This window comes from Mustela nivalis (assembly GCF_964662115.1).
Source record: "Mustela nivalis genome assembly, chromosome: 16".
Classification (NCBI taxonomy): Eukaryota; Metazoa; Chordata; class Mammalia; order Carnivora; family Mustelidae; genus Mustela; species Mustela nivalis.
Genome location: NC_139035.1, coordinates 5,715,065 through 5,742,745, shown reverse-complemented (window position 1 = coordinate 5,742,745; position 27,681 = coordinate 5,715,065). Strand labels below are relative to the sequence as shown.

At 44.2% G+C, this 27,681-nt stretch overlaps 1 protein-coding gene across 2 annotated transcripts in view; it reads right to left on the bottom strand.

Moving 5' to 3' along the window:
- Window positions 1-27,681, bottom strand: part of FMN2 (formin 2) — a 371,232-nt gene that overhangs the window by 308,656 nt on the left and 34,895 nt on the right. For both annotated transcript variants that reach the window (XM_082702641.1, XM_082702642.1), the window contains exon 2: window positions 25,170-25,336. In XM_082702641.1, the coding sequence (XP_082558767.1) occupies window positions 25,170-25,336 (167 nt within the window). The remainder of the gene's footprint in view (window positions 1-25,169; window positions 25,337-27,681) is intronic.

The following is a 27,681-nucleotide window of genomic DNA, read 5'->3' as shown; positions in this document are numbered from 1 at the left end:
AGCCATGAAAACTTGGCTTCCTTGCCCATAAAGTAGTAATGCAACCAGCCCGCAGGGAGAGAGAGACCTTTTGAGAGCTAAGATAAAAGAAGAGGACATAGGAACCTTGCCTGGAAAAGTTCTGGCATGCTTTGCCCCTCCTGAGCACCCATTCTGCTGTATGTCACATTATCGCCATGACAACCCATGTGGCCGCTGGCCTCCCCATCCACCATCCAGGAACAGAGGCCCACAGAAGGACAAAGGAGCTGAACAATACCACATGGTAAGTACGAGCAAAGCCAAGACCCAAACAGCTGGGGATTCAACCATAAGTGTTCTAAAGCTATTTCACTTTACCCAAGTGCCCAATTTATTTCATTTGATGCTCACCAAAATCCCTTCTATTTTCCTCATTTTATAGATGAAGAAACTGAGGCTCGAGTCAGGAACTTGCCCCCAAATCATAGAGCTGCAGGTACACAAGCCAGGATTCAAACCCAAGTGTGTCTAAACTCCAAGTGCTTCAGTTGAAATCCCATAGACTAGTATAAAAGGTACAGATATACTATAAAATAGAAGGGAATAGTACGTACCAGAGGAAAATACCTGTGTTATAGTAATCAAACCAAGGTAAGCTTCCTTCTCAGTGAGGTTACCAGGAAAACCTTTTCAGAAGGTTTAAAAAAGCATTAAAATTAAAAAAAAAAAAAATTGTGGTTCATGGGTAGCTCAATTGGTTAAGTGTCTGCCTTCAGCTCAGGTCATGATCCCAGGGTCCTGGGATCGAGCCCCGTATCAGGCTCCCTGCTCAGCGGGAAGTCTGTTTCTCCCTCTCCGTCTGCCCCCTGCTCAAGATCTCTCTTTCTCTCTCAAATAAATAAAATCTTTTAAAAAATTGAAAATTAGTATTGAAAAATGAAAATAACGGCTGGAAAGCATGCAGGAAAAGAGGGCTATCGGCAATTCGGGGACAGAGAATTGTGGGGTGCGTCCAGGACAGTGAGTCCAACTCAATGAAAGGAGGAGGAGGACACGTACCACAGAAGGTGTGACGGGGACCTCGAACGTAGTCGCGGCATGTCCACATCAGGTCGGACTGGGAGCTCCCCGTCATGTTTGCAAATTAAAGTAAAATAAATCAGACTCCGTCACTGTAAAAATGTGTCAGAATGAGGAGGGGGGCTGGAATTAGGGGGACTGATCCAGGCACCCTGACGTTCAAGGGGCGGACCCTCCTCGCAGCTCAACTGGGCACAAGGGATGGGCCACAGAGCCATCGGGGCAGACTGGCAGTCCCGGTTTTGGTCTGGGAGAAAAAGTGAGAATAAGGCCACTTTCCGGAAGTAGGACCACTGGATGATCTTTGCAAAGGAGTCTGCTTTCAGGTACGCTGAATTTAAGATGCCAACCGGGACACTGGAGGTTTCCAGCGGGCAAGCAGATACACAGTTGGGGCTTGTGAACCTGACTGGAGTTAGGAATTTGCTTGAAAGTCAGTAAGCATACACAGAAGGAGGAGTCCAGACAAAGAGGAGTGGGAAAAAGTGGGAAGAGAAATCTAAGGGCTGTTGTTTTGTGAAGCTTCCCACATTTTAGCAGCAGGAAGTAGAAAAAAAAAATACTGTTTTGCAGTCAACCCAGTGAAGAGGGGCTTTCGGGAAGTGCTGGTGCATTGCCTCAAATTCTCCTAGAAAGAAGTAAAGGAAGGTGAATTCTCAAAACTAAGGGAACAGACATGTTTTCAAAAAAATCTTAAATTCACTGATGGGCCCAGATATTGGATAATAAGGGACAAAACAGCGTTAAAAAAGTAGAAATAGCTTTTCCACAATTACTGTAAGAGTTACTTTATATAAGAGGAAGAGAAAGATTACATAAAAATGCAAACTTCCCAGTAAAAATTAGAGGGTCCCAGGTCCCAGTCGAGGGACTATATGGTCGTTGAGAAGAAGGAAGGCATATTTCAGACGGAAAGAGACTGTCTGCCGAGCAGTGTAAAGTCAGCAGGCAGCTCGGACTCGACCTCTGGAAGGCATGGTGGACTCCATGACCACCAGGTTGTGGCTTTCTCCAGTAACTGCTGCCAGCTTTGTGCAAGAGAGCAGGGGTTGGGTAGCAAGGGAGAAACTCCGGAAGGTCAAAATCTGTGAAATGCTCAGGAGCAAGTTTGTCTCTGCTCAGATCAGTTTAGCAGAGCAGCAAGCGTTCCACAAGCAGAATGTGCTAACTTGGTATCCAGCATGACTTGAGTTTCTATGGGCGCCTCACCCTCCAGCTCACACCAGAAGTAGGTACAGGCAGTAGGGCCCTCGTGCGGAGGTTCCCCATGACATGGGAACAGGCCCAGGAAGAAGGAAGCAGGGGAGGAAGCTACAGCTAGAACCAACAGGCACGCGCCCTACCTCCTGGCACTATGAGATGAGAAGATCCAAAGGCAAGGCCAACCATCCTCGTGAATTTCAAAAACTAGAGTTTGACCAAAGGAAACCAATGTGGAGTTAAAGAAAGAAGTACAAGGAATTGGGGGAGGGGGGGTAGGCGGCGAGAAATAGCTTGTTATTTAAAAATGAGCTCTGAGTATCAGAAGGGCCCAGAGGAGGGCACTCAGGTTCAGGCTGGACCTGGAGAAGACACAGGGTCCAAACTCAATTACATGAGGTGTAAAGGGTAAGCATTACGGCCCACGGTGGTAACCACCGATGAGGGAGGGAATGAGAGGCATGCTGAGGGCAGGGGCTCTCCGTCCCTCGGCGGGAACTACCCAGTTCTGCTCCTGAGAGCTAGACAAGCTCTCATTAGCAATCCATTCTTATAATTAAATACCGACAAATCTCGGACGGAGGGGGAGAATATCGAAATGCTTATCCTGGAACTCTCTTAATCACCAGGAAGTACTGCAGGAAACTCTATTCCTGATTCTTTGAGGACTTCCTTCCCCCAGAAGCCAGGCTTCACCCAGCAGAACTGACATTCTCGCAGAGGTGTTAGCTGAAGGGGAGCTTTGACGATTTGCTCCAGGAAAACACATAACCAAGAAGAGGAGGCTGCCTGTTGAGGCTCTATTCGCAGAAAGGGGAGCTAAAATAAAGGCTCAGCCTTAAAATGTGTCACCAGCCATGTGCAGCAGAGGAAGCAACCTGGAAGTGAGAGAAAGATCTGTAATAAGTTCTGCTTGCGTAGACAAAAGAGTGCCTACAGAGTGCTCAGAAGGGAAAATGATTCTATAATTAGTCGAGTGCGTCGCCGTTACAGCTAAAGCTATTATCATCGCCAGTTAAAAACACAGCCGGTCTTCATACGCAGTGCCTTGATCTACGGAGCTCAAATATCGCTAAACAAAATAGAAGACTTTGAAAAGCCACTTCTAAAAAAACAAGTGCTCAAACGGATGTAACAGTCGGCACGTAGGAACCAACAAATTTCTCAATATATCCATGTGCAGTCCCATTGGGATAAATAAGATAGTTTATTACTTTACTCGTGTTTCTCCAACCTATTCCTTATTTTCTGAAGTTGCTGACGAAAGAGAGCCTCCTGCTAGAACTTGCGCCTTTGCTTCTGAACAGACTTGTGAAATGCTAACGCGCTTGTATTCACAGCCTATAATGATTATTCTAAAATAGACTCCCAGACTTGCATAATAGGCAGGAGGGTTAAGAGCAGGCATTTAAAGTTCAACAGAGTTAGATGGGAACCATTTCTCTGCTAATTACTATGTCCAGTCTCCCTCTCTCTAAAGTGAACATGATAATAGCTCCCACGAGTGTTACAAGGAGCAAACGACATGTGGAAAACCCTTTGCAAAGTAAGGTCACACAAAAATGGTCACTATTATTATTAAAAAGGCCATTAGAGGTCACTGAACTCTGCTTCATTTCACCAGCGAGGTCACACAATTAGTAATAGTTTAAAAACAAAAGCAATTCTCATCAACCAGCTCAGTAAGCTTTAGCAGGATTTTAGTTTCAAACTATTAAATGTCAGTGTGACCTTAATTAAAGCCACGATTGGACAAGGTTCTAAACAGGATATGCCTTAATTGCATAGTGCTTAATCTTACGCTGTGGAAACCTTCCCCATGCTTGCAGATACTGCTTCCCATAGTTAAGGAAAATGAAGGCTCGTTTAATCAGTAGTCACTTTCCTATTCAGTCCACAGAAAAGACAACTGGTTTCCATCCGTTCTAGGTGCTGATAGGTGTTGGCTCTATCTGAGGGATGGCTGACCTCAAATTCGCACTTGCAGCCCATCCTATCTGTACACTTCCATTGTCATTATATCTTGATAGAAGCTCCTTTACGAAGTTCTAAAGTTCTGTGCAAATCCTTCAAAGTGAAAGAATATTTCAGGAAGAGTTAATCTTTAGCTAAAGGAGAAAATCATTCAGCAAATTCAACTTAATGAAAAATCTGTTCTATCTAAAGAAGAAGGTATGTTGTTGGAACCTAAAACTCAATTTAAGGGAGTTATCAAGACCTTTAACTGAATAAGTGCTGTGTCAGTAGAGTTTAAAAAAAAAAAAACAAAAAAAAAAAAAACCCTTTAACTTCATCAATATCAGCATTTAAAATATTGGACATTTTCTCCCTAATGTTATTATAACATTAACTGTATGCATATTTGCTTTCATCTGTACTTGAAGAAAACCACAAATATTATTTTCTTCAGCAATTAAAAAAAAACTACTTCTCTCCAGTTTTACAAATTTACTAAATTAACAAATATTTAATTTTCTAAAATCAAAACTATTACAATTAATTTTCTGGTGAATAGATTTTGCAGTGCTGACATTTAAAATGTCTTCCAGCCACTCCGTGCGCTTGGAAGCAAATTAACGCTATTCTGAGAATTCCAATCCCCTGGCCATACTTTGACATGACCAGCAGAGGGCAGAACTGAACACGTCATACTTGCATCCTGAGCATGAATGAGAAAAAATTGCCAAAAGGAGGCTAAGAAGTTCTATTTTTGACTGAAATTTAACACTTCAGTTGCTACATTTGCTGAATTTACAGACATGCCAAGAAGAAATGTCAACCTAATAAAATTCTCTTTGGTACAAATGGGGAAATAAAAATCAACACTGCAATAGAATAAACTATAGTAGAAATGCTTGGAATTAACAGAATAAACACATGGAATCGTAACATTAACAGTACTTGTTCATCGTGTGTATATGCATGTGGTGCAACTAAACATCTTACAAATTAAACCAATTAAATAGCTTACAAATCAAATCAGTAATGCTTGGTATCGGGGCACCTGGGTGGCTCAGTGGGTTAAGCCTCTGCCTTTGGCTCGGGTCCTGATCCCGGGGTCCTGGGATTGAACCCAGAGTCAGGCTCTCTGCTCTGCAGGGAGCCTGCTTCCCCCTCTCTCTCTGCCTGCCTCTCTGCCTACTTGTGAGCTCTGTTTGTCAAATAAATAAATAAATAAAATCTTAAAAAAAAAAAAAAGGAGAGAAAGAAATAGTTGGTATATGTCCTAATGGTAGAGATGAAACTATATATAAAATTTAATCTATAAATATAATTCATATCTGTATAATTCCATAATAGTTCCTTCATCTAGAATACACACTCTATAGACAAAATTACTGAAGAGGTTTTGTATTGTTTTAAAGTTTATTTGAGAGAGAGAGAAAGAGAGGGCACAAGCAGGGGGAGCAGCAGGCAGAGGGAGAGGGAGAAGCAGGCTCCCCACTGAGCAGGAGCCCGACGCGGGGCTCGATCCCAGAACCCTGAGATCATGAGCTGAGCTGAAGGCAGACACTTAACTGACTGAGCCATCTAGGCGCCCACACTGAAGAAGTTTTAAAATTTTTCTCTAGGATTTGAAAGGTTTTTTTTGAAACTTCGATAAATTTATAAGGAATTACTTTATTCTTAATGTTCTGTAACTTCAATGTTCCACAACCTCTGATACTTCAAAAGTAAAAACCAAAAGAACACACTTACAAATCCATAAAGGTAGAATCAAAAGGAAGAAAAATGCCAGGGTTAGGCCTGGGGCCTCAGTAAATACAGAATAAGATGCAGTTTAATATATTTTCTGTTAAAGGCAAGGATTTATTCACCGTTACATTTCCATGTCTGAATATCTGCACTTTATGTCTCAAGGTTTTTTTGTTTGTTTTGCTTTTTGGTTTGTTTTTGTTGTTTTTAATAAGAGGGATGAAAGTTAAACAGAGGAAGTTCCTGTAAGAAATTAAAGGTGGCTTAGTTCTGCTGAAGATTCTGAAAACCGCCTAGAAACCAACGTGGTCTCTTTCTCGCTCACCAAAGCAGCTTCTCAGTTACAGAAGGGGAAGCAAAGCTTTAATGAGCCGTGGGGAAATGTCCCTTCAGGAAGCTTAGATCTAGCGCAGCAGCTCTCATCAGCAGAGCTAAAACTCTGGAGAATTCAAGGTAGACCCTCCTTGGCACTTACAGAAGACCAAGAGCAGCTTCCACATCTAAGCGACAACTAATATCAAAAGAACACAGTTTCTAGAGCAAAGCTCGCCCGAAACCGGCCGATCCGAATTCCTGATATCCAGAGTCTTTCCTCATACCTAGTCCACGGGACTTTCCCTAAGTGCAACCCCAAAGTCAGCATTTTAGGAAGCTCCCTGGAAAACAGAGAAATGTGGGAGAGAGAAGTCAATGAAACTGCAGACCTAACCAGGGCGTAGGTTAAGGGAGGGCCTTGGAGGCCGTGAATGAGGGCCCTGGCATTATCCTCAGGGTAAAGCTTCTCTAGCAAGTAGACCAGGATCACCCTTTGGGGGAGAAGGAACTAGAGGGGGGGCAAGAACAGAACGAGGTAGACGAATAAGGAGACGACTTTTGTGGTCCGCACACAAGACAATGGGGGCCTGCACCAGAGTGATGGCAACAGAACATAAAACAAGACCAAAGTTTCCCAATATACTTTGAATCAATAGGATTTCACAACAGATTGGCTCTGGAAGACGAAGAAAAGGCACAGACACAAAGTCCGCTTTCCTGGGTCTGAATTCCTCCTCTCCCACTTACTAAACCCTGTGACTGGGCAAATTACCCTAAGCCTCAGTTTCCACATCAGAAAGTAGAAATTGGATTAAATAAATCAATAATTTATTTTAAACTAATCAACTGAAGGGACCCACGTTCAACACTTAGCACAATGGTTGGCCCTTAGAAAACACTACCTGTTGGCTGCTTTCCATCATTTTTGTTGTGAATGACATTCCTCTAAAAAGACCATCCAGGAGGCCTACTCTGAACAAGGCAATGTGAAAACAAAGGGGTCTTTTTTTAAGGAAGGAAAAAAACTTCCTCCCTGACAGTGAGTATGGGAACCCAAGACAACTTTCACTGTTCTGTAACTACTGCTGAGGATTTTTTTTTTCCCCCAAAACAGAAAGAGAAATGCTTAAGAATGCTTAAGTGGTCATGATCCTCAAGGCCACAGACTTTGTACCGAACACCTGAGGTATAAAAAAGAAACAGGTTCCAAGTTCTAACTCTCTTCTCCATTCCCACCATCTGGCCTCGAGAAACCAGACGGACATATGTGGATTTACTAATCGGCATTCCCTGCAGGACGTAACCCCTCCCTCCCCCATGTTCCTGCTTACTTGGAGGAGAAGATCACCCACCATTAGGTCTTCACCGCCTATGTCCAAAATGAATCTGGAATTCCCACATTGTCGGATGCCATTTTAAAGGATGAACCCTATAGCAGTTGCTAACAGAAATGGCACAATACTGACATCAAAAATGGTGTCTGTTAGTTCAGGGGTAAGCTCTTATACATCTCGTCAATATAGCCTACATGAAGAGTAAATTTTTTTTCAGGGCATCTGGGTGACTCAGCCGGTTAAGCGTCTGCCTTCAGCTGAGGTCGTGATCCTAAGGTCCTGGGATCAAGCCCTGTATCGGGCTCCCAGCTCAGCGGGGAGCCTGCTTCTCCCTCTCCCTGCCATTCCCCCTGCCTGAACTATGTCAAAAAAAATAAAATCTTAAAAAAAGAGAGAGAGAGAGAGAGAGAAAATTTTTTTCTTATTGGATAGCAAACCAGACATTATATTCCTCAGTATATACTTTTTTTTAAATTACTTTGAAAAACAGGGGCGCCTGGGGGGCTCATTGGGTTAAGGCCTCTGCCTTCAGCTCAGGTCATGATCTTGGGGTCCTGGGATCGAGCTCCGCGTTGGGCTCTCTGCTCAGCAGGGAGCCTGCTTCCCCCCCCCCACCGCCTGCCTCTCTGCCTACTTGTGATCTCTGTCAAATAAATAAAATTTAAAAAAAAATTACTTTGAAAAACAGCCTACTTAGAGCATTGTCTTTCAAGTTCACAAATCATTCTTAGGAAGGAGAGTAAGTATAAGCACCAAAAGATGGCACCTCGAAGACTTTTGATGGTTCTCGCATGATCTCATTCTCGGTCTACTGAGCACCCCCTTTTCGCAGGGTACCTGGTCAAGAGTTATAGCATTCTATGGTAAAGAACATTTCTCAGACCCTGCCTTGGGTTCTTCTGCCATCTGTTTTGAATCTGAAAATCACTTCACATTGTAGTAAATATTGGTTGCATTTTAAGTATAATACTAAAAATCAATACTTTTCCCCACTGTGTCCGGCGACCCTAGGGCTGCTGTTCTTCTCTGCTTACTCGTACGTCCTCTTCCCCATTTCTAATGGTCAACACAGGTCCAATCTGAAGCCAATTTTCAGATTCAAATAGTTCTATTAATACTAATCTCCAATCTCACTTATATTTTGGTTTTGCATGAGATGCTCCCCCCCCCCAAAGATTCCCTATTTTCATGCTTCTGATAGGGTCCATAGGATCTTCCCTTGAGCCTACCTGGTTCCTTGAGATCTTAGCCTTAGAAGACAATGATGACAACGCAGCACCCTCCTCGCACCTACAGGCTTCAAGGAGCGCTCTCTCCCAACTGTAAAGATGTCAGAAAGCTCTGACACGCTTCTGACCTGCCCACAAGATCCACCCCTCCTGGCTCTGAGGAAAACGGCCCTCCTCCCAGGAAGCTGGTCCCAAATCAACAAGTAACATCAGGGTTTTCACGCAGAGTATCATGGGGAAACTGGCATCTTCAAGTTCTCATTGCAACGCATTTCAAGCATTCTCTGTCCTCATTTCTCACACAGATCTTTCAGACTACGAATACCACGCTCTCTGCTCAGGTTCTCTTCCATCTTTGAATTCATCGTATTTTCGTGCAAAGATCCCCGGTATCTTTTTCAAAGATCTCTAAAAATGTCCAAGAATCTTCGTAACACATTCACCTAACCCAGAAGTACTTACCCAACTACATTTAATGAATGCACAAGGACGTTAACCGCCAAGAACGGAGAGAAAGTTAGACTCTATTTCATGGAAGTTGTTCCTTATATAACAAAGACAACATGGCCTGGGGCAAAGCAAATTGACCTGAGTGTCAGAAGACTAAGATTCTGGCTCCGTCAAAACTATGTCAAGCACAGATAAGTCACTTCACCTTTGCTGGCTTAAGTGACCTCATTTGTCAATTTAAGAGAAATGGCCTAAATTAAGTCAGCATTAGATTCTTTCAATATTTTATTGTCCCACTGCAAGACAGAAAATCAATCAGATATACACACTGCACAGACACATGGCTTGAAACAGCTGAAAGGGGGAAATCCGTCCCATAGCCTGTTTGACAATGTGAACCAGGAAATATCATGAATCAATAACTTCTGCTGAGTGGGGGAGACTTTTTCCAGAGCATTTAGCCTGAAGCTGTTGTGTATCAGTTGTTCTACATAGAAAATCCTGTAAACATCATAAAAGATAAGAACAAAGCACAAGAAGATAAGGGATTCTCATTAAAACAACAGGCCCCAGACATCATTTTACAGAATATTCACCCAAAGGAGGAAGGCCTGTGTGTGGATCGGTGTAGTGGCTAGTTAGAGAAAGCCAATGCTGCAAAAAGCAAGTGAAGCTTTTGTGCTGGGAACTGAACCTCAAGCAAGAGAGAGAATGAACCTAATGCTTGGGGGCTTCAGTTTCTTCTATAAAATGGAAATAAAACCTATCTCATCACGGACGTTATAAAGAGTACATGAATTAGTATTTGTAAAGTGCTTAGTCAGCATAAGTTGTTTTCAAAGGTTGTAAGTTTAAAAATAAATAAAGGCACCTATAACAAAACTCGACAATGCCCTCCTGTGGACTGGAGGGTCAGACAGTGGAATGCAGCCATGATTAGCAAATAATTCATGTCCAAAAAAGAGAAAAGAAAGAGTGAAGTAAATGCAAGCACAACACAAACCAAGAATACTTCCATCTCCTCGCTGCACCCACCGTGGTTTTTTTATTTTTATTTTTATTTATTTATTTATTTTTAAAGATTTTATTTATTCATTTGACAGACAGAGATCACAAGTAAGCAGAAAGGCAGGCAGAGAGAGAGGAGGAAGCAGGCTCCCTGTTGAGCAGAGAGCCCGATGCGGGGCTCAATCCCAGGACCCTGGGATCATGACCTGAGCTGAAGGCAGAGGCTTTGACCCACTGAGCCACCCAGGTGCCCCTATTTTTATTTTTTTTAAATATTTTATTTTATTTATTTGACAGAGAAAGATCACAAGGAGGCAGAGAGGCAGGCAGAGAGAGGAGGAAGCAGGCTCCCCGCTGAGCAGAGAACCCGATGCGGGGCTCAATCCCAGGACCCTGAGATCATGACCTGAGCTGAAGGCCGAGGCTTAACCCACTGAGCCACCCAGGCGACCCCCACCGTGGTTTTTAACCCCAGCTCCCACTAAGGAAGGACTCAGATTAAAATAGGATCACCTATATCTTCATGTTGCTATTGCATACATAATTCATTCTGTTTTTTTGCTTTGTAAATGCATACGGGTCATGCTATATATGAACTATCATTCTAAACTAATGCATTTGTTATCCTCAATTAAAGGATCCCTTCCAGAATTACTTCCCAAATAACATCTACCCTTCGTCACAATATTGGGAGACCCCGTTTGCCGTGCAAGGACCCACCCTACACCTTGATCTCCTGTTCACCCTACCTCAAGCAACGGTCCACTCACCGGGCCACATCCTCAACCACTTAATCATCAAAAACCACTGTACTTGTGAAACTATACACGTAGACATCCTGCCTGAACTTACCCTCCAGACCTTGAGAATCTTGACTCCCCCGCTTCTATCTCCGATCCCACTGATACAGTCTTCTAAGATCGTACCCCATTCTTTCCACCACTTCCACGCCCAAATCCTCCACTCCCACCGTCACTCACCTTTGGTTGCATCCAAAGGTACAATACCAACCTGAGATGAGTCCAGTGTTTTGCCTTGGCCACACCCATCATCCCTTCTACCCCAACTGGCCCTTCACAGGCATAACTCTATATTCAGTTTTGACCCATTTCTGTGATTTCCAAATGAATTTTTTCCATATCATCCATGAATTTTTTCCATATCATCCATAAACATCTGGCCTCCCACCTCCCTCTTTGCCCAATATGGAGGACTATGCCTCCTAATTGACAGAAAACACTCAAGCAAGGACACGTTCTCAACCTATCGTCGACCTCCTACGAAGCAGCCCACCAGCCTCCACACCCTTCCTGTGGCTTCTGTGCCCTTCTTTCTGCATCTGCTTTCACGTGCAGGAGCTCCCATTCCTGTCCCAGGCCAATTCCCCCCACTCTGATCATGCAACCCATACCTCTGGCCTTCTCGCAACCACAGGCTACCCATTCTTTCTTCCCCTGATCTTCAATGTTTCCCTCTTTATTGGGTCCTCCCATCAGTACCTACACATGCTCTAAACCCTCCTATGCCTTAAAAAAAAAAAAAAAAAAAGGCAGCCTTCCTTCCCAACTGACAACCCACCTTGTTCTCCTTCACCCCGCAGCGAACCACCAGCCTCCATTAATCCTCCTCCCGGCATCTCACTCGCCCTTACCCTTCCATTAAACCTCGGCCTCCTGATATCTGAGCGGCGTCCACAACACCCACTCAAAATTCCTCTCTACAAGGTCATTAACAATACCTTTTGGTAAATTCAGTAACTGCTTTTCAGTGTTAATCTTACTTGACCTCTTGGCAAAATTTTATACCACTCAATGTTCCAGAATCTTTTTTTCCTGTCCTACCTCTATGACTGCTCCTTGGAGGTCTCCCTGCACCCTGCTCATTGCCTAAATGTTCATCTACACATCAGGTCCCTCTCCCTGCTGACTCTACAGGCACTTTTCAATGAATAATGACTTTGGGTGTCATCTACACACTCAAGATTCCTCGATCTCTCTCCCCCTAGGCTCACTCTCCTGACTGTTAGGTACAAATGAATATTTTCGCACGTATTTTGGTAGAGATCCTGAAATTCAGTAAGACCTAAATTGTATACCCAACGTGCTCCTCCTGTTTTACACTTAGGAGACAGCACCACACTCCACCCTATTGCTCAAGCCAGAAACCTGGGCACATCCTGCTTGCTTCTGCCTCTTCCTCATCTTCATACAATCAACCAAATTCCCAAGGCTTATCATTTCAACCTTCTAAAATAAAGCATTTCCAGCCTTGCTTCTCAAAGTGTGGTCCCCAGACCAGGACTATCAGCATCACCTGGGAACTTGTTAGAAATGCAGATTCTCCAACCCCATCCTCGGACTCATGGACTCAGAAACCAGACTCATGGAATCATAAATCAGCAATTTATGTTTTAACAAATCCTCCAGGTGAGTCCAATGTTTGAGAACTAAGAACCATCAGAATTGACCTTTGTTGGGGTGCCTGGGTGACTCAGTCAAGTAAGCATCAGACTTCAGCTCAGGTCATAATGTTGGGATCCTGGGATCAGCCCCGAGTCAGGCTTCCCATTCGGCAGAGTCTGCTTGTCTCTCTCCTTCTACTCCTCCCCCCTCCCCGGTCAGGCATAAGCATGCTCACTCTCTTTCTCTCTCAGAGAAATGAATAAAATTTTCAAAAGAAAAAAGAACTGTCCTTTGTTCGTCCTCACTACGACTTACGTAGCTGAAAGCAATCATCTCCCCTCTCCTGGATGACTGCAACATCTCCTCTTCCAGCCTCCAAACCATACACATCCAACACCTCTCAGTCCGTACTCCACAAACACCCAGAATATTCTTTCCAAAACATGGATCTGATCTCATCACATTCCTCCACCTAAGACCCTCAGTGCTCTCGGGACTGAGTTCCAGTTCCTAAGCATTCTTTCAGAAGCCTTCATAAATGGCTCTGGAAACCAGGCAGCATCTAATGCGGTCTCCTCTGTCCCTGTCTCCTCATTCTGTCACTCTACGCTCCAGGCATACTGACCACTCAAACCTCAAAACTCCTCTACCAGCACCCCTCCTATTAAACAGTGTGCTGCCATGTCTTTTCATCCTTTTAACAGTCAGCAAACAAACACAGGAGACTAACTGCACTTTTCCTGGAAAAATTCAATAAATATTGCGTAACTGGCCAGTGACCGCATATGGTAAGAGACAGAAAAATCAAACCCACAGATCAGATTCACCTTTTAAATCTTATCTGAGCACAGACCAGGGGTCAGCAAATCACAGACCACAGGCCGAATCTGGCCAGGTGCCCATTTTCGAAAATAATTTTATTAGGAAGCACAGCCATGCTTATTCATTACAGACTGTCGATGGCTGCTTTCACACAATAATAGAAGATCTGAGCAATTGTGACAAAGACTGTAAATATTTATTAAAGCCTAAAATATCTTCTATCTGGCCAACTTTGGAAAACTCTGCCAACCCTGATCTAGACAATAAAGATAATAAAAATAGAATAAATCTTCTTTCAGGTATCCAAAGAGAAAAAAATAACCCTCTAATTTTCTGGTTGGGTGATGCTTTCTCAGTACAAGGTATCCTCACTTTGCCTTGGATTTCATAATTCTATACTTCCCCTAGCTCTTGAGATAAGAAAGGCCACAGGAAATGCAAGTCACATCAACAGAACTTATTAATATTCAGTACATATCCAGAAGAAGGATAAGAAAAGAAAATCATGACAGAAAAGTTGGTCTAAGTCACCCATTTTAATAAAAGTCCATCATATAAATTCAAAATGAACTCTGACTCACTCAGCACTGGTTGCCAAGTGGGTGATAAAAAGAACCAGTTGTGAAAGCCAGAACAGATAGCTCTAACAGCTTAATACCCTTAAATGAAAAAACAAATCATCAAGAAAAAAGTATGTCACTGCCTTAAAAAGTATGACTGCCAATAATTTATTTTTAGAAATTGATTTTTCTAAACTTCAATTAACTTTATGGTTGGGGATTACTCTAAAATCCACAGGAGTACTGGTAACACTTCCTCTAAGCTCAGAAAATTTTGTGGTGAGGGAAACAATGAGTCACCCTACCACCTTTCTAACAACACTCTTGAATTCAGCCTAACTTGTGGGGGGATTCACCTGTTTCATCTCTTTTTGTTTGTATTTTAAGTCATCTCCACACCCAGTGTGGGGCTGGAACTCACAATTCTGAGATTAAGAGTCCCACGCATTACTGACTGAGCCATCCAGGCACCCCAATCTCTGTTTAAGCCACCAAACCTGTGGTTTTTATTTTTATTTTTATTTTTATTTAAGTAAACTTTACCCCCAATGTGGGTCTTGAACTAAAGACTCCTGTTTATAAATAACCCTGTTTTACTTTTTTTTTTTTTTTTTTAAAGATTTTATCTATTTGACAGACAGAGATCACAAGTAGGCAAAGAGGCAGGCAGAGAGAGAGAGAGAGGAGGAAGCAGGCTCTCCGCGGAGCAGAGAGCCCGATGCGGGGCTCGATCCCAGGACCCTGGGATCATGACCCGAGCCGAAGGCAGAGGCTTTAACCCACTGAGCCACCCAGGCGCCCCACCCTGTTTTACCTTTATAAACAAAATACGCAAAAGCAGCATGTGTTAGAAATTTACTAAATCCCGTATCAGATCAAAAAATTCAAATAATCTCAAAATATATATGCTTAAACTCAAATGTATAAAACTTGGACACTGATTAGTACAGGATCCAGTCATAAAACCATTCACTGAACAATAACCAGGGACAAATCACTAAATTGTCAGAATTGGGACACCTGGGTGGCTCAGTCAGTTAAGCATTTGCCCTCAGCTCAGGGCATGATCCCAGGGTCCCGGTAATGAGTCCCGCATCAGGCTCCTTGCTCAGTGGGGAGCCTGCTTCCCCCTCTGCCCCTACCCAAGCTCGTCTCTCCCTCACTCTGACAAATAAATAAATAAAATCTTTAAAACAAATTTTAAAAAATAATAATAAATTGTCAGGATAAAAAGCATGTGACAGAACACTTTTTAAAATAATGGAGTCCAGAGAAATAACAGAGTTTAAAATACATATTAAAAGCCTTCTACCTCACACTGAACTGTATGGACTACAAACATGGCAGATATAATTTAACCCCACACAAAGTCAATCCTGTGGTAAACAAAGGTTAGCACTGCAAAGCAATTTTTAAAAACCATACAAATGTGCGGCTTGCAAAGAAAGAAATCAAGTAGGAACTTTCTTTTATTTATTTATGTATTTATTTGACTTGGCAGAGAGAGATCACAAGTAGGCAGAGAGGCAGGCAGAGAGAGGGGGAAGCAGGCTCCCCGCTGAGCAGAGAGCCCGATGTGGGGCTCGATCCCAGGACCCCAGGATCATGACCTGAGCTGAAAGCAGAGGCTTTAACCCACTGAGCCACCCAGGAGCCCCAGAACTTCTTGATAATAGCCGCTTATTACATTTTTTATGAAATAAATCTATAACTAAAAAGTAAAATGAAATGAAAATACGCTTTTTGGAGACAATGAAGAATAGAAAGTAGTTTTTTTTTTCCTGTTTACATTTATTGACTATTCCCTCCAATTATATCACTGAATTATCCAGCCAAGAAAATCAAACTCATTCCATGCGGTAGAGTTCTGTGAAAGAGAGGAGCAATGTTGTGTAGCAAACCAATCTCTTGTCTTGTTGGCTCCTCTGCTTTAGGAATGCTGAGTGACACAGAGGTCCTTATTCTTCCGGGGGGTGTACAGAAAGCCATTCATTCATGCCACATTATCTGTAAAGTATGCCAGACATTCACACACACAAACACTGAGAGCTAAAGCAGCAAATATGTAAGTCATCTGCCAAGATCTGAGTGTAATACTCTCAGAACCAGAGACAGCATGCCGTCACTAGGAAGCATGAACACAGCATCCAGTGGGCAAGATGACTTCCCTGCACAGTCTGCAGTTGCCTCCCCCAAAGATTCCCCTACTCCCTCCACCTCCATTCCACTCCATCCAGAAAGATGCTGGGAAGGCAGGTTGGTGGTGGGGTGGGGGGTAATGGAACTGGTAATTACAGCAGCAAAATCATGAATAGCAAATGGAGTAAGAAAGAACGGCCGGGAGGCACCTGGGTGGCTCAGGTCACGATCTCAGGGTCCTGGGATCGAGCCCCATATCAGGCTGTCTGCTCAGCAGGGAGCCTGCTCTCCGCCCCCTCCCGTCTGCCTCTCTGCCTCCTTGTGACTTCTCTGTCAAATAAATAAATAAAATCTTTTAAAAAGAATGGCAAGGCATCTGGGTGGCTCAGTAAGTTAAAGCCTCTGCCTTCGGCTCAGGTCATGATCCCAGGGTCCTGGGATCAAGCCCTGCATTGAATTCTTTGCTCAGCTGGAAGCCTGCTTCTTCCTCTCTCTCTGCCTGCCTCTCTGCCTGCTTATGATCTCTGTCTGTCAAATAAATAAATAAAATCTAAAAAAAAAAAAGAATGGCAATAGGCCCAGAAGCGGAGATCCAACAGAGTCCGTTCTCGAGCCAACGGATTTCTGAACAAATCCATATTCCATCCCGTCCTCCATCTGCTCTCCCTCCAAGTGTTTACAAGATTATTAAATACGGTAACTCTTGATCATTCAAGACAGCTCACTTAATGGATTCTCCAGCTCCTCTTCTCTGTCCCTAAGGTTTTCCTTACAACTCTCTTCTTTGTCAAATCAAGGCATATTCACTGAAGGGCTATACCAGGTTCTATGATTGGAACGTGAAAGATAATTATTTTAAAAAGTCATTGTTAATATTTACTGGGGACTTATTACGTGCTAGGAATTGTGCCAGGCTTTATCCACCTCATTTAATCTTCAAAATCACTCCAGAGGTAGGTGCTCTTATGGCACATGAAAAGTTTTCATCTGTGACCTTGTGTAACTGTCCTAACCTCTTCAGTGAAGTAGATGAAGACTGTCACCCCGTCTAGGACTAGGGTCTGCTCTAAAGCTCTGTGGGGAGACGTGATTCCTGTATTTACCACAGATCTGCGCTTCTACGGTAAACACAGGGACAAAGCATTGCACTGAGCACAGGGACACCTTCACATAAAATTTAATCTGCACTAGGGCAATGCAGGGTAAATAACAAATTATACCACACATCTATTAGGAGAGAAAATTTAGGTTTAGGTGGCTAAAGAAGGTATCTCAGAGTGAACTCTGAGTTGTAACAGTCTATTAAAGAAAAAAAAAAAAAAGGAGAGCTAACATGGTCATAGTAGTTTGGGAGCAGAAGCAGTAGTACTCACAGAACTCCAGGGGTGAGAGAAAGTACAGACAGTTAGGAAACGGAGAGCACTTCAGCCTGGTAAAGGACAGAGTTTGGAAAAACAGAAAGGAAGTGCGTTGCGAGCTGGAGAACTGTGAAAGGGTTGAAGGCGGGAGGCAGGTCATGGAGGTCCAAGGAACTGGTACTCATTCTGACAGAGAAACCACGAGAGGCTTTAGGCAGGCGGTACACTGCAGGGCTTCTCAGCTACTGGCATTTTGTACTGGACAATCCTTCGCTGGGGAGGGAAGATGGCAGCTGCAGGCTCCCTCACGTGGCAGCCACAGATGTCCTCGGACGCCCACATACGTATCTAGAAGGGAGCACGGCCCCGAACCAAGAAACCCTAGGAAAGCCTAAGGAGACTGGATTGGAGACCAGTAATGGGCAGACCCAAGAAGGTAATCAAACAGGTTGACATGGTAAGTCAAGCAAGTAAGGACTGAGCTAAAAGGAATTTTTCTGATTCCTCTTGTAAACATGGCCTCATCATCTCCATAGTGATCTAGAGAATCTTCCATGCCCGTCCCGTGCACAATCTCTGCACCTCTGAAGCCCATGTCAAGCTGTGGCGTCACCATTCATCCCCTCTTAATGCAGAAACTGACTGACCTCCACAGGGCCTTCTCCTCTTCAAGGACTGCGTGGCACAGTCTGGGGTCCGAGGCTCCACACCTACTATCTACTCCTCCCCAGTTCTGTAGGAAGCTGAGTCCCAGCCAGCACTCTCAACGCCTCAATTCCAATGACAATGATCATCGCGCTCCAGGGACTGGACTTCAGAATCAGTAGAACAGCTTCACCTCTGAATTCCTAAATCCCAGTATCTTCTGGCCACAGCCTCCCATGAATCCATTCTCAGAACCTATTCCTCATAGTCCTTATGATTTGTAATCTCAGGGTATTATTACTCTCTATCTTAATTCACGACATCTGCTTCTCTTTTAGACGACAGTGGTGATGTAAGTAACATCAGCTCCTTTGCCCTCTAGGAACGGCCAACCATCATGTCCCAAACCACCACACATTTTAGATGTCCAAGAAAGAATTATCATCTTCCCTGAAGCCTATTCCCTCTTTAGTATTGGGCCTCTTTGTCATCATCATCCACCCAGAGATAGAAATGAGAAGCCAAAGAAATCACCTCCTCTTCACTTCCCCACATCTAATCAAATGACAAGTCCCATCAATTCCAAATTTTAAAATAGTCCCGAGAGCCGTCTCCTCTCATCCACACTGCCTGCTTCAGTGTGGACATTTTCACTGATCCCCCAGATCCTATTTTTAAATTTCTTCCTTGTCCACTCTGCCACCAGAATGATTTTTTTTTTATAAATGCCAATCTGTTTATACCTTAACTACTAAAAAATTATTTACAAACCTCCCCAAGGAGTGCTTGCTTCAGCAGCACAGATACTAAAAACATGTCCAAGGTGACATAAATATCTTTGTTTTCATGTCTGGCCTCCTCTCTCCTATCATCCCCCATTCACGCGCAGGAGATAATTATCAGCTATTGTCCCTCCATCTGCCCCCGCAGCAAATTCCAAGTCTGCGCTCAAGTCTCCTCCCAAGGGTTATCTTCTGAGTTACCATGGAGACTCAGTTAATTCTCTCCTTTGCTCCCCCGACTGTACATGTCTCCACTGAACTCCAATATGATCATGATCTGTGGTAACTGTGAACATACATTGAGCACTTACTGTATGCTCCATAATGTGCAAAATGCTTTACTTGTATTCAAGCTGTCTCCTTACTCAGAAACTACTACATGGCTGTTCGTTTCACATAAGAAAGAAACTAAGCCATTTACCTAAGTTTACAAAGTGGGAAATCTAGGACAGTCTGACCATGGAGCCCTCTTCTCATACTATAGTCTAACGCTTATCTTATTTCTTTAAAGTGGCTGTGAATCAGTTGAAAATAGAGGTTGTCCTTTAATTTGTGGGTCCCCAATGATTAGGGGCAGGACAAGAGAAAAGGGAGGAGCTGGAAAAAAAATTATAATTACATATCGAGAACATGATCTAAATTAGAAGACGAAGCCAGCAGGTGCCTTGGTCCATTGGGGCTGCTATAACAAAATATCAGAGTTTGGGTGGCTTATAAACAACAGAATTTACTTCTCAGTTCTAGAGACTGGGAGTCCAAAGGCACCAACGTGGTCTCCTTATCCCGCAAGAGCCCTCTTCTTGGTTCATAGCTGGTGCCTTGGGGCTATCGCTCCGTGGGAGAGCATTTGACTGCACAGCCGGTGACTTCTGCCTCCTGACGTGGAGGAGACGCAGCTGTATGGGATCCCCATTTATTTTATTTTATTTTTTATTTATTCATTTACTTAGAGATTTCTATTTATTTTTACTTATGTATTTATTTATCTTTGAGAGTTTTATTTATTATTTAGTTTACTTTTATTTATTTATTGAGTGTGAGGGAGATAGCACGAGCAAGGAGGAGGGCAGAGGGAGAAGCAGACTCCCCGCTGAGCAGGGAGCCCGATGCGGGACTCGATCCCAGGACTCTGGGACCATGACCTGAGCTGAAGGCAGACACTTAACTGACAGAGCCACCTGGGTGCCCTCAAATAAATAAAAATCTTACCAAAAAAAAAAAAAAAAAAAAGTATTCCAAAGAAAAGGAATCTTAAGGGACTATATTACTGGACCTATTCTTGCAAAATGACCTCCATCTACGGCACCGGGGCCTGTGGTCAGTCACAGGCGGAGGCCTGGCATATCTCATCCACAGGCAGCTGGGCGGTGTCCCGAAACTGCAAATTACAGCTGATTCTTGAACAACTCAGGTTTGAACAACGTGGGTCCACTTACATGTGGATTTTTTTTATAGCACAGTAAATGTATTTTCCTTTCTTGTGATTTTCTTAGTAACATTTTCTTTTCTCTACCTTATTATAAGAATACAGTATGTAATACACATAACAAAACATATTAATGGACTCTTACACGTTATGGGTAAGGCTTCCAGTCAGCAGCAGGACATTAGTAGATGAATTTGGGAGAAGTCAAAAGTTATATACGGATTTTTGACTGTGTAGGGGTTTGCGTCCCTAACCCCCATGTTGTTCAAGAGTCAACTGTGTGTGTCATAATAGTGTATCATAATAGTGAAGTTTACAGTAAACATTTTCTAAGGATTTATAGTAAACATTTTCAGGAGAGAGATTTTTTTTCTCAGACTTGAGAAATGACTAGAAAAGACTCCAAAAAGAAAAAGTCTTTCTTCATTAAAAAACAAAAGCAAAAACAACCCATGACCTACAATTAAGCAATACAATCTACTAAGCAGTTGTATTATGCATGTGTTTTCTCTTGTTAGAAATGATCTAGCTTAGGGGCACCCAGGTGGCTCAATCAGTTAAGCATTTGCCTTCGGCTCAGGTCATGATCCCTGGGTCCTGGGATCGAGCCCCACGTTGGGCTTCCTGATGGCTGGGAGTCTGTTTCTCTCGCTCTTTCTCTCCCTCTGCCTCTCCCCACCACTTGTCCTCTCTCTCTCAAATAAATAAAATCTTTAAAAGAAAAAAAAAAAGAATAGAAATGATCCAGCTTAGAATTCTGAGATACAAAACAAAAAGAAACCAAAAAAAAGCAAAAGGCAAATGTGAGGACACTGTCAGGGAATAAAAACTAAGGTTTTTAGTTATTACTAATCTGGGTCCTCAGATTAGTAATAGAAATAGGAAAAGGTAATGAACAATGCAGTTAGGTCCCGAACGAAGCTCCGTCTTTCTTTCTGTTATGAAGACAGGGCTATTATGCAAAGGGCTACCAGCCCTTCTGATGGCTGAAACGCCTTTGAGTATCACGGCCCTAATTTTGATTGGCTAATAAAGTCAACAACATTCCACCAGCGAAAAGAAAAAGTTGATGTTTCTCAGCTTATATGCTCGGTATTAGTTTTCTAAATTAACAGAATTTTATTCCAATAGAGTTTATAACAAGCACTAGTTCTGTCCGTACAACGTTTTCCTCCTACAATGGACCTATCTTCCCCATCTCAATAAACGGCTCAACCATCCACCCAGTTACTTAAACCAAGAAGTGACAGTCGACTTCCTTTTTCCGTCGTCCCCCATGTCTAACCCACCGGAAGTCCCACCAGCTCTGCCTCCAGAATCCATCTCATACCTCAGGACTCTTCTCTAATTCTCACCACCACCCTTCCCCAAGCTACTGCCACCGGCCCTCACTCAACTACTGCAATGTTCCTGGTGTCCCCTCTACTCCATTACCCGAGACCAGGCTGAGGGATCCATGTAAAATGTGTTCTTCCGGGGTGCCTGGGTGGCTCAGTGGGTTAAGCATCTGCCTTTGGCTCGGGTCATGATCCTAGAGTCCTGGGATCGAGCCCTGCATTGGGCTCCCTGCTCAGTGAAGAGGCTGCTTCTCCCTCTCCCTCTGCCTGCCTCTCTGCCTCCTTGTGCACTTTCTCTATCTCTCTGTCAAATAAATAAATAAATCTTTATAAATAGATAAATAAAATATGTTCCGCCCCCCCACAAAGCCTTCCAAAAGCTATTTAAAAAAAAAAATCTGTTTTCCTTCATGGCTTTCAAGACCCTGCATGTTCCAACCCCAAGTCCGTTCTGCCCTCGACTCGTGACATTTCGGCTGCACAGGCTCTCAGGCCCTGCCGTGTTTTGGTCATGCCGACGCCCCCCACCCCCAGCCTTTTGTGTCCGGTGAGCTCCCCGGGATGAGCGCCCCTCAGCCTCCACCCTGGACGCGCCCTCCCCTCCCACTGACCCGATCATGTTACTAGGATTTGCTTCCTTTACAGCATTTATTAGGATCTGATGTAAACTCACAGCCGATGCTTCTATTTGTTGTTGTTCTACTTTCAGTTTTTGTTGCTCATGTTTGGTTTTTGGGTGTGTCTCTCCCCACTGTGATAAGGATAGAATTTTCAGAACAGAAATCTTATTTCTCAAAAAAAAAAAAAAGAGGAAAGAAGTCTCATTTCTCTTTTTCACTAATCTGTCTCTGGAGCCTATAGAATGTATTTGTTCAGCATCTGGGAATGAACGAACACTATCATTCAAAGTTCTTTGCCTTTTCGGGTTCTTGAAACTTCCACCACGTTAAAAAAATGAAGAGAAAAATGTCAAGTCCTTTCTTATTTTCTATAGCATTTCTAAAGCAAAATGTTAGGCCCTAAAAATGTACACCATGGGACTAAAAAGGGTTGACTGAAGAAGGCGAATCCATAAACCCCATCAGTAAGACCCAAAAATCAAAACTCTTTCTGCTTTAATTATGTGTGTAAGTGGAGAGAGGAGGGGGCACCTGGGTGGCTCAGAGGGTTGAGCCTCTGCCTACGGCTCAGGTCGTGATCTCAGGGTCCTGGGATCGAGCCCCACATCGGGCTCTCTGCTCAGTGGGAAGCCTGCTTCCTCCTCTCTCTCTGCCTGCCTCTCTGCCTACATGTGATCTCTGTCTGTCAAATAAATAAATAAAACCTTAAAAAAAAAAATGGAGAGAGGAGAAGGGGGAGGGAATGAGATGCTCTTAGCGAAGGGAACAAAGCTGGGGGTGGGAAGAGTGCCAGTTATGAATTTATTCCCACATGGTGTTATGTCTCGGAGGCAACTGTCCTCAAGAGAATTGCTGGTTAGAAATGATCCCAACAACAATTTTCTGGAAATCAGCAGAGAGACTAATTACCAGAAACTTCTCTCCACACAGACAAGTTCATTTCTCCTCGTTCCTCCACTAATACCTCGGTCTACAGAACTCCTTGTCTTGCTACCCACCTCTCTGCGTTTTGAAGAAAATCCTTGACCATGCATGGAGCAAATGCACAGTTCTGTGACGGACCTGCGGCCGAACGATATGGAAAGACATTTCTGACTAGAGCGCCTTTAATTTCATCTCTGTTTTGTCTTTAGTTTGGCAGGGGGAGTAGAGACGTATCACAGAGCCCACGGAGAAAGTAAGGAGAAAATGTCATTCCATAAAGTTGGGGGAAGCAAATTCCCCATTATAAGGAAACTTCTTCCTACCGTATTAAGGGATTTTCTCTTCCCTCTCCATGCTACACTCAAGGGTCCTCCAAACAGACAACAATGGGAGGAGTGACTGCTCTAATACAAGGTTGCAAGGAAGGTGGGAGATGTGAAGGTTGGTGATTAAGGGGCGCCTGGGGGGCTCAGTGGGTTAAGCCTCTGCCTTCAGCTCGGGTCATGGTCTGGGGTCCTGGGATCGAGCCCCACGTCGGGCTCTCTGCTCAGCAGGGTGCCTGCTTCCCCCCCCCCACCTCTGTCTGCCTCTGCCTACTTGTAATCTCTGCCTGTCAAATAAATAAATAAATAAATCTTTTTTTGAAAAAAAATTGCTTGGTGATTAAAAAAAGAAGGTATAGAACTACCCTATTCTTTTCTGTTTATTTCAATTTCACATTTTTTGAATGATAAGACTGTTCACTTCTAAACTTTAAGAGGGGAAAATGCAGTCAACTTGGGAATAGTTTCAATCAAAAGGCAAGCTTTAGACATAGCCAGGGTTTGCCTTTCTCTGTAACATGTTGATTGTACTTCCAACTTGTAAACGGATATATTTTCTAGAACACAGCTCTACAAGACAGCCCACCACAGTCCCTAGACTCTGTCTCTGTAATAACACACACCTCTCACCAAAAAGGGGGGGGGGGTGTTAATTATTCAATTCTTCTTATAGAAATACAGAACACGTAGACATTTTACTGTTGACGGTCACGTCCTGATCTCAGTCGGGGTCCATTTTCATCATCTGTCAAAACTCACCATCGTCTCACTCACTGGTCAACAGCTCGTACACGAAGGCGCAGAAGGGAATACACAGTCGGAAGCAAAGAACAAGGATCACCCACAGACAAGAACCCATTACTCGGCCTCAACAGCCCTAGGCTCCACACAAGTGAGCCAATTAGACCTTTGTTTTCTTATGAGAAAATCATAGAGGTGAATCCTCACGTACCTGGATCTGAGGTGCGTACTCCACAAAATTACCATGTCACTCACACAAGCACCACGTACCTGAGAAAGGTTAGCAATACCCCGGCTTGAAAATGACCATCCGGCTGTCCTGATATTCATTAGGAATTACGAACACACCTTCTGGATTACTGTGGGGCGGTATTAATTCTCTTGGTGAATGGGAGCAGCCGACAGAGCTGCTTCATTCCAACGGTTAGTACAGCGATGAGCTATGAACGCACTGAAACAGTGTTCTAGGCGTCCATGGAAACCTGCGGCCCCCTGGGAACAAAGCTCTGGCCCTACGGTATTGCTGCCGAAGTAGCGTCCTCAACCAGCTAAGCCAGTAGTCCTAAAGGACACAGAACCACCTTAAAATCACCACCGATTAGAGCAGGCTGGAAAACTGTCCAAAGTGGCCATCTGTTAAGAATAGCAGGTTTAGCCAATATACCTAAGATTACTGGAGTCGAGAAGGAAAGCCCGGAGACAAGACAGTGGCTGAGGGGAGAATGGCTTGCATCACATGCTGGTTTTTAAGTTACAGGGTGCCTGGGCAGACACACAGCACATTTTGACCGGCACGTGCCTCGGGGTTCCTACTTACATCAAACGGAGCTGAGCCGGACTGGGCGTTGCGGTCACACGGTTCCCGGAAGCAGTCACTGAAGGGAAGTAGGAGCCCCATGGCAATGATCCGGGAGCAGAACTTCTCGGCTTCCTCTGGAGGCCCGTTCTCCTGCTGGCTGAAGAGCTTCTCCAGCAGAGTTCGCCCTGCAGATGAAACAGTCATTAGGAAGGAGCCCGGGCAAGTCACCTGGCTCAGAACCCCCCCGGGGGAGGGAGGCCTGGAAACCACAGCCCCAGGGCATCACCGTTGCCCAGACTACTGAGAGGCACAGACAGCAGCTTCTCAGTCACAGGGAAGACTCTGCAGTCGGGGGCCAGGGTTTCCCCACGGGAAAAGGCAGCTCAGTTTCCTGTCCCATCCCCCAAAACATCCCCTGCCCCCAAAGAGGATGATCATGGGATGGGCTAAAGAAGGACCCAGCCTTTTGGATCTCACTGGTAACCCCCCCTCCTCTCTGTTTACGCTGCTGATGGTTCTCTGAGGGGCAGTTACCGACCACCCCAATGTCAGTGACTGGGGTGTCTGAGTGGCTCAGTGGGTTCAAGCCTCTGCCTTCAGCTCAGGTCATGATCCCAGGATGATCCCAGGGTCCTGGAATCCAGCATGTGTCGGGCTCTCTGCTCAGCAGGGAGCCTGCTTTTTCCCCTCTCTCTCTCCCCGCCTGCCTCTCTGCCTACTTGTGATCTCTCTCTCTCTCTGTCAAATAAAACCTTTAAAAAAAAAAATGTCAGTGACTGATATTCACAGTCTCTGGCATGGCAATGGTGCGGGAAGGGGAGCGAGGGGGGCAGGGAATGAGGAGACAGGAGGCGGGCAAAGGCCCCAACCCCTGAGGAAAGGGTTGTCAGCCAATTCGTCACCTTGAAGAGGAACGTGACAGGCTCAAAATCCTCTCACATACTCCTCAGAATCATAGCTCTACAGTAGGTGCAAACTTCAGTTTTTGTTTCCCAAATAGAGACACGAGAACAGATGCACGAGAGGAGGTCACTGGCTGGACCCCAGAGAGCCCGGGTCTACCTCGTGCCATGGTTCTCAATCCTGGTTGGACCTTAGAGTCATCTGGGACACCAGAATGACCAGAAGTCCCTAATTCATTTCTGATACGAACTGCTCTCTAATATATTATCCTCTAGAAATTGATTTAGCCGATTTCTCCGTTAGTCAACTCCGGGAGAAGAAATGGAAAATCTCTAGGGTTCCTTTCAGGGGCACAACTGCTCCCTCAGTTTTTGCCCTGTTCCTGCCCCTAACTCTAATTAGTGGATTCATTCTTCAAAGTTAGATTAAAATCACTTATCCAGAAAAGACTCCAGTGACCCCTTCCATACTCTTTTGGCGCCCTTCTTCGTACCTTGTGCAACTAATAATTTTAATTCATCATGTGTATACTTATTTGTTTAATATCCATGCCTCTTGGGGCACCCAGGTAGCTCAGTCAGTTAAGTGTCTGTCTTCGGCTCAGGTCATGATCCCAGAGGGTCCTAGACTGGGGGCCCGTGTGGTACTGGGCTCCTGGGTGAGCGGGGAGCCTGCTTCCGCCTCTCCCTCTGCCCCCCCCCCACCACTCCCGCTGGCATTCTCTCTCTCTCAAAATAAAATCTTTAAAAAAAAAAAACACCTACACCTCTTCCTAAAATAAACTCTCTGACAGCCAGCATATATCCTGCAAATGTGGCCTCTCACACCCAAGAAGTATCCATCAATATATTTTAGGGTTTCGAGATAAATGCGACGCTAGGGTTCTGTGACCAAGACTCATTCACATCATGGTTGGAACGAGAAAGAAGACAGATCTATACCCGAGACCAGCAAGCTTTTTCTACAAAGGGCCAAACAGTAAATCGTTTAGGCTTTGAGGGCCTTGTAAGGTCTTCTGTTGCACATTCTTCGTTTTTGTTTGAATCGCTTTCCCAATGTGAGAAGCATTCTTAGCCGGGGGCGCTGTGAACCAGGCCCAGGTCTGGACTCCAGTTAGAACAACTGAATGTCAAATGCACAAACGCCTGCAAGGATCCTGGTCAGGCAACAGTCATGCCTTTTCCTATTTTTGTTTGTACAACAAAACTCAATTCAAGATCTGCCTCTGATATGTGGGATAACGAAGCACAGCATAAGAGGCCTTTTTACATTCTTCATTCTTTAGGGTCACTAGAGAATATTCTTTGGTCTCCCAGGATATTTCCTGGGGAGACATAAAGGATTTTTCCTCTACAGAACTTAAGTTTCCCTGCATGTAGCTAGAACCAAACACCAAGGAAACCCCACCCCTCAACTGTCAAGTGAGGAATTACCGGGACGGACCCATCTTACACATCTTATGACTGAAAACAGCCAGAAAACTAAGTACGTCTTTCCTGTAACTCAGAAACTGTGTGTGACAGAAGGGGATCCTCCATGTGTGAGAGTATCTGAGTGTAAGTAAGTGTGTGTGTGTGTGTGTGTGTGTGTGTGTCTATCAAGCCAAAAAATGTCAGAGAGGGACATG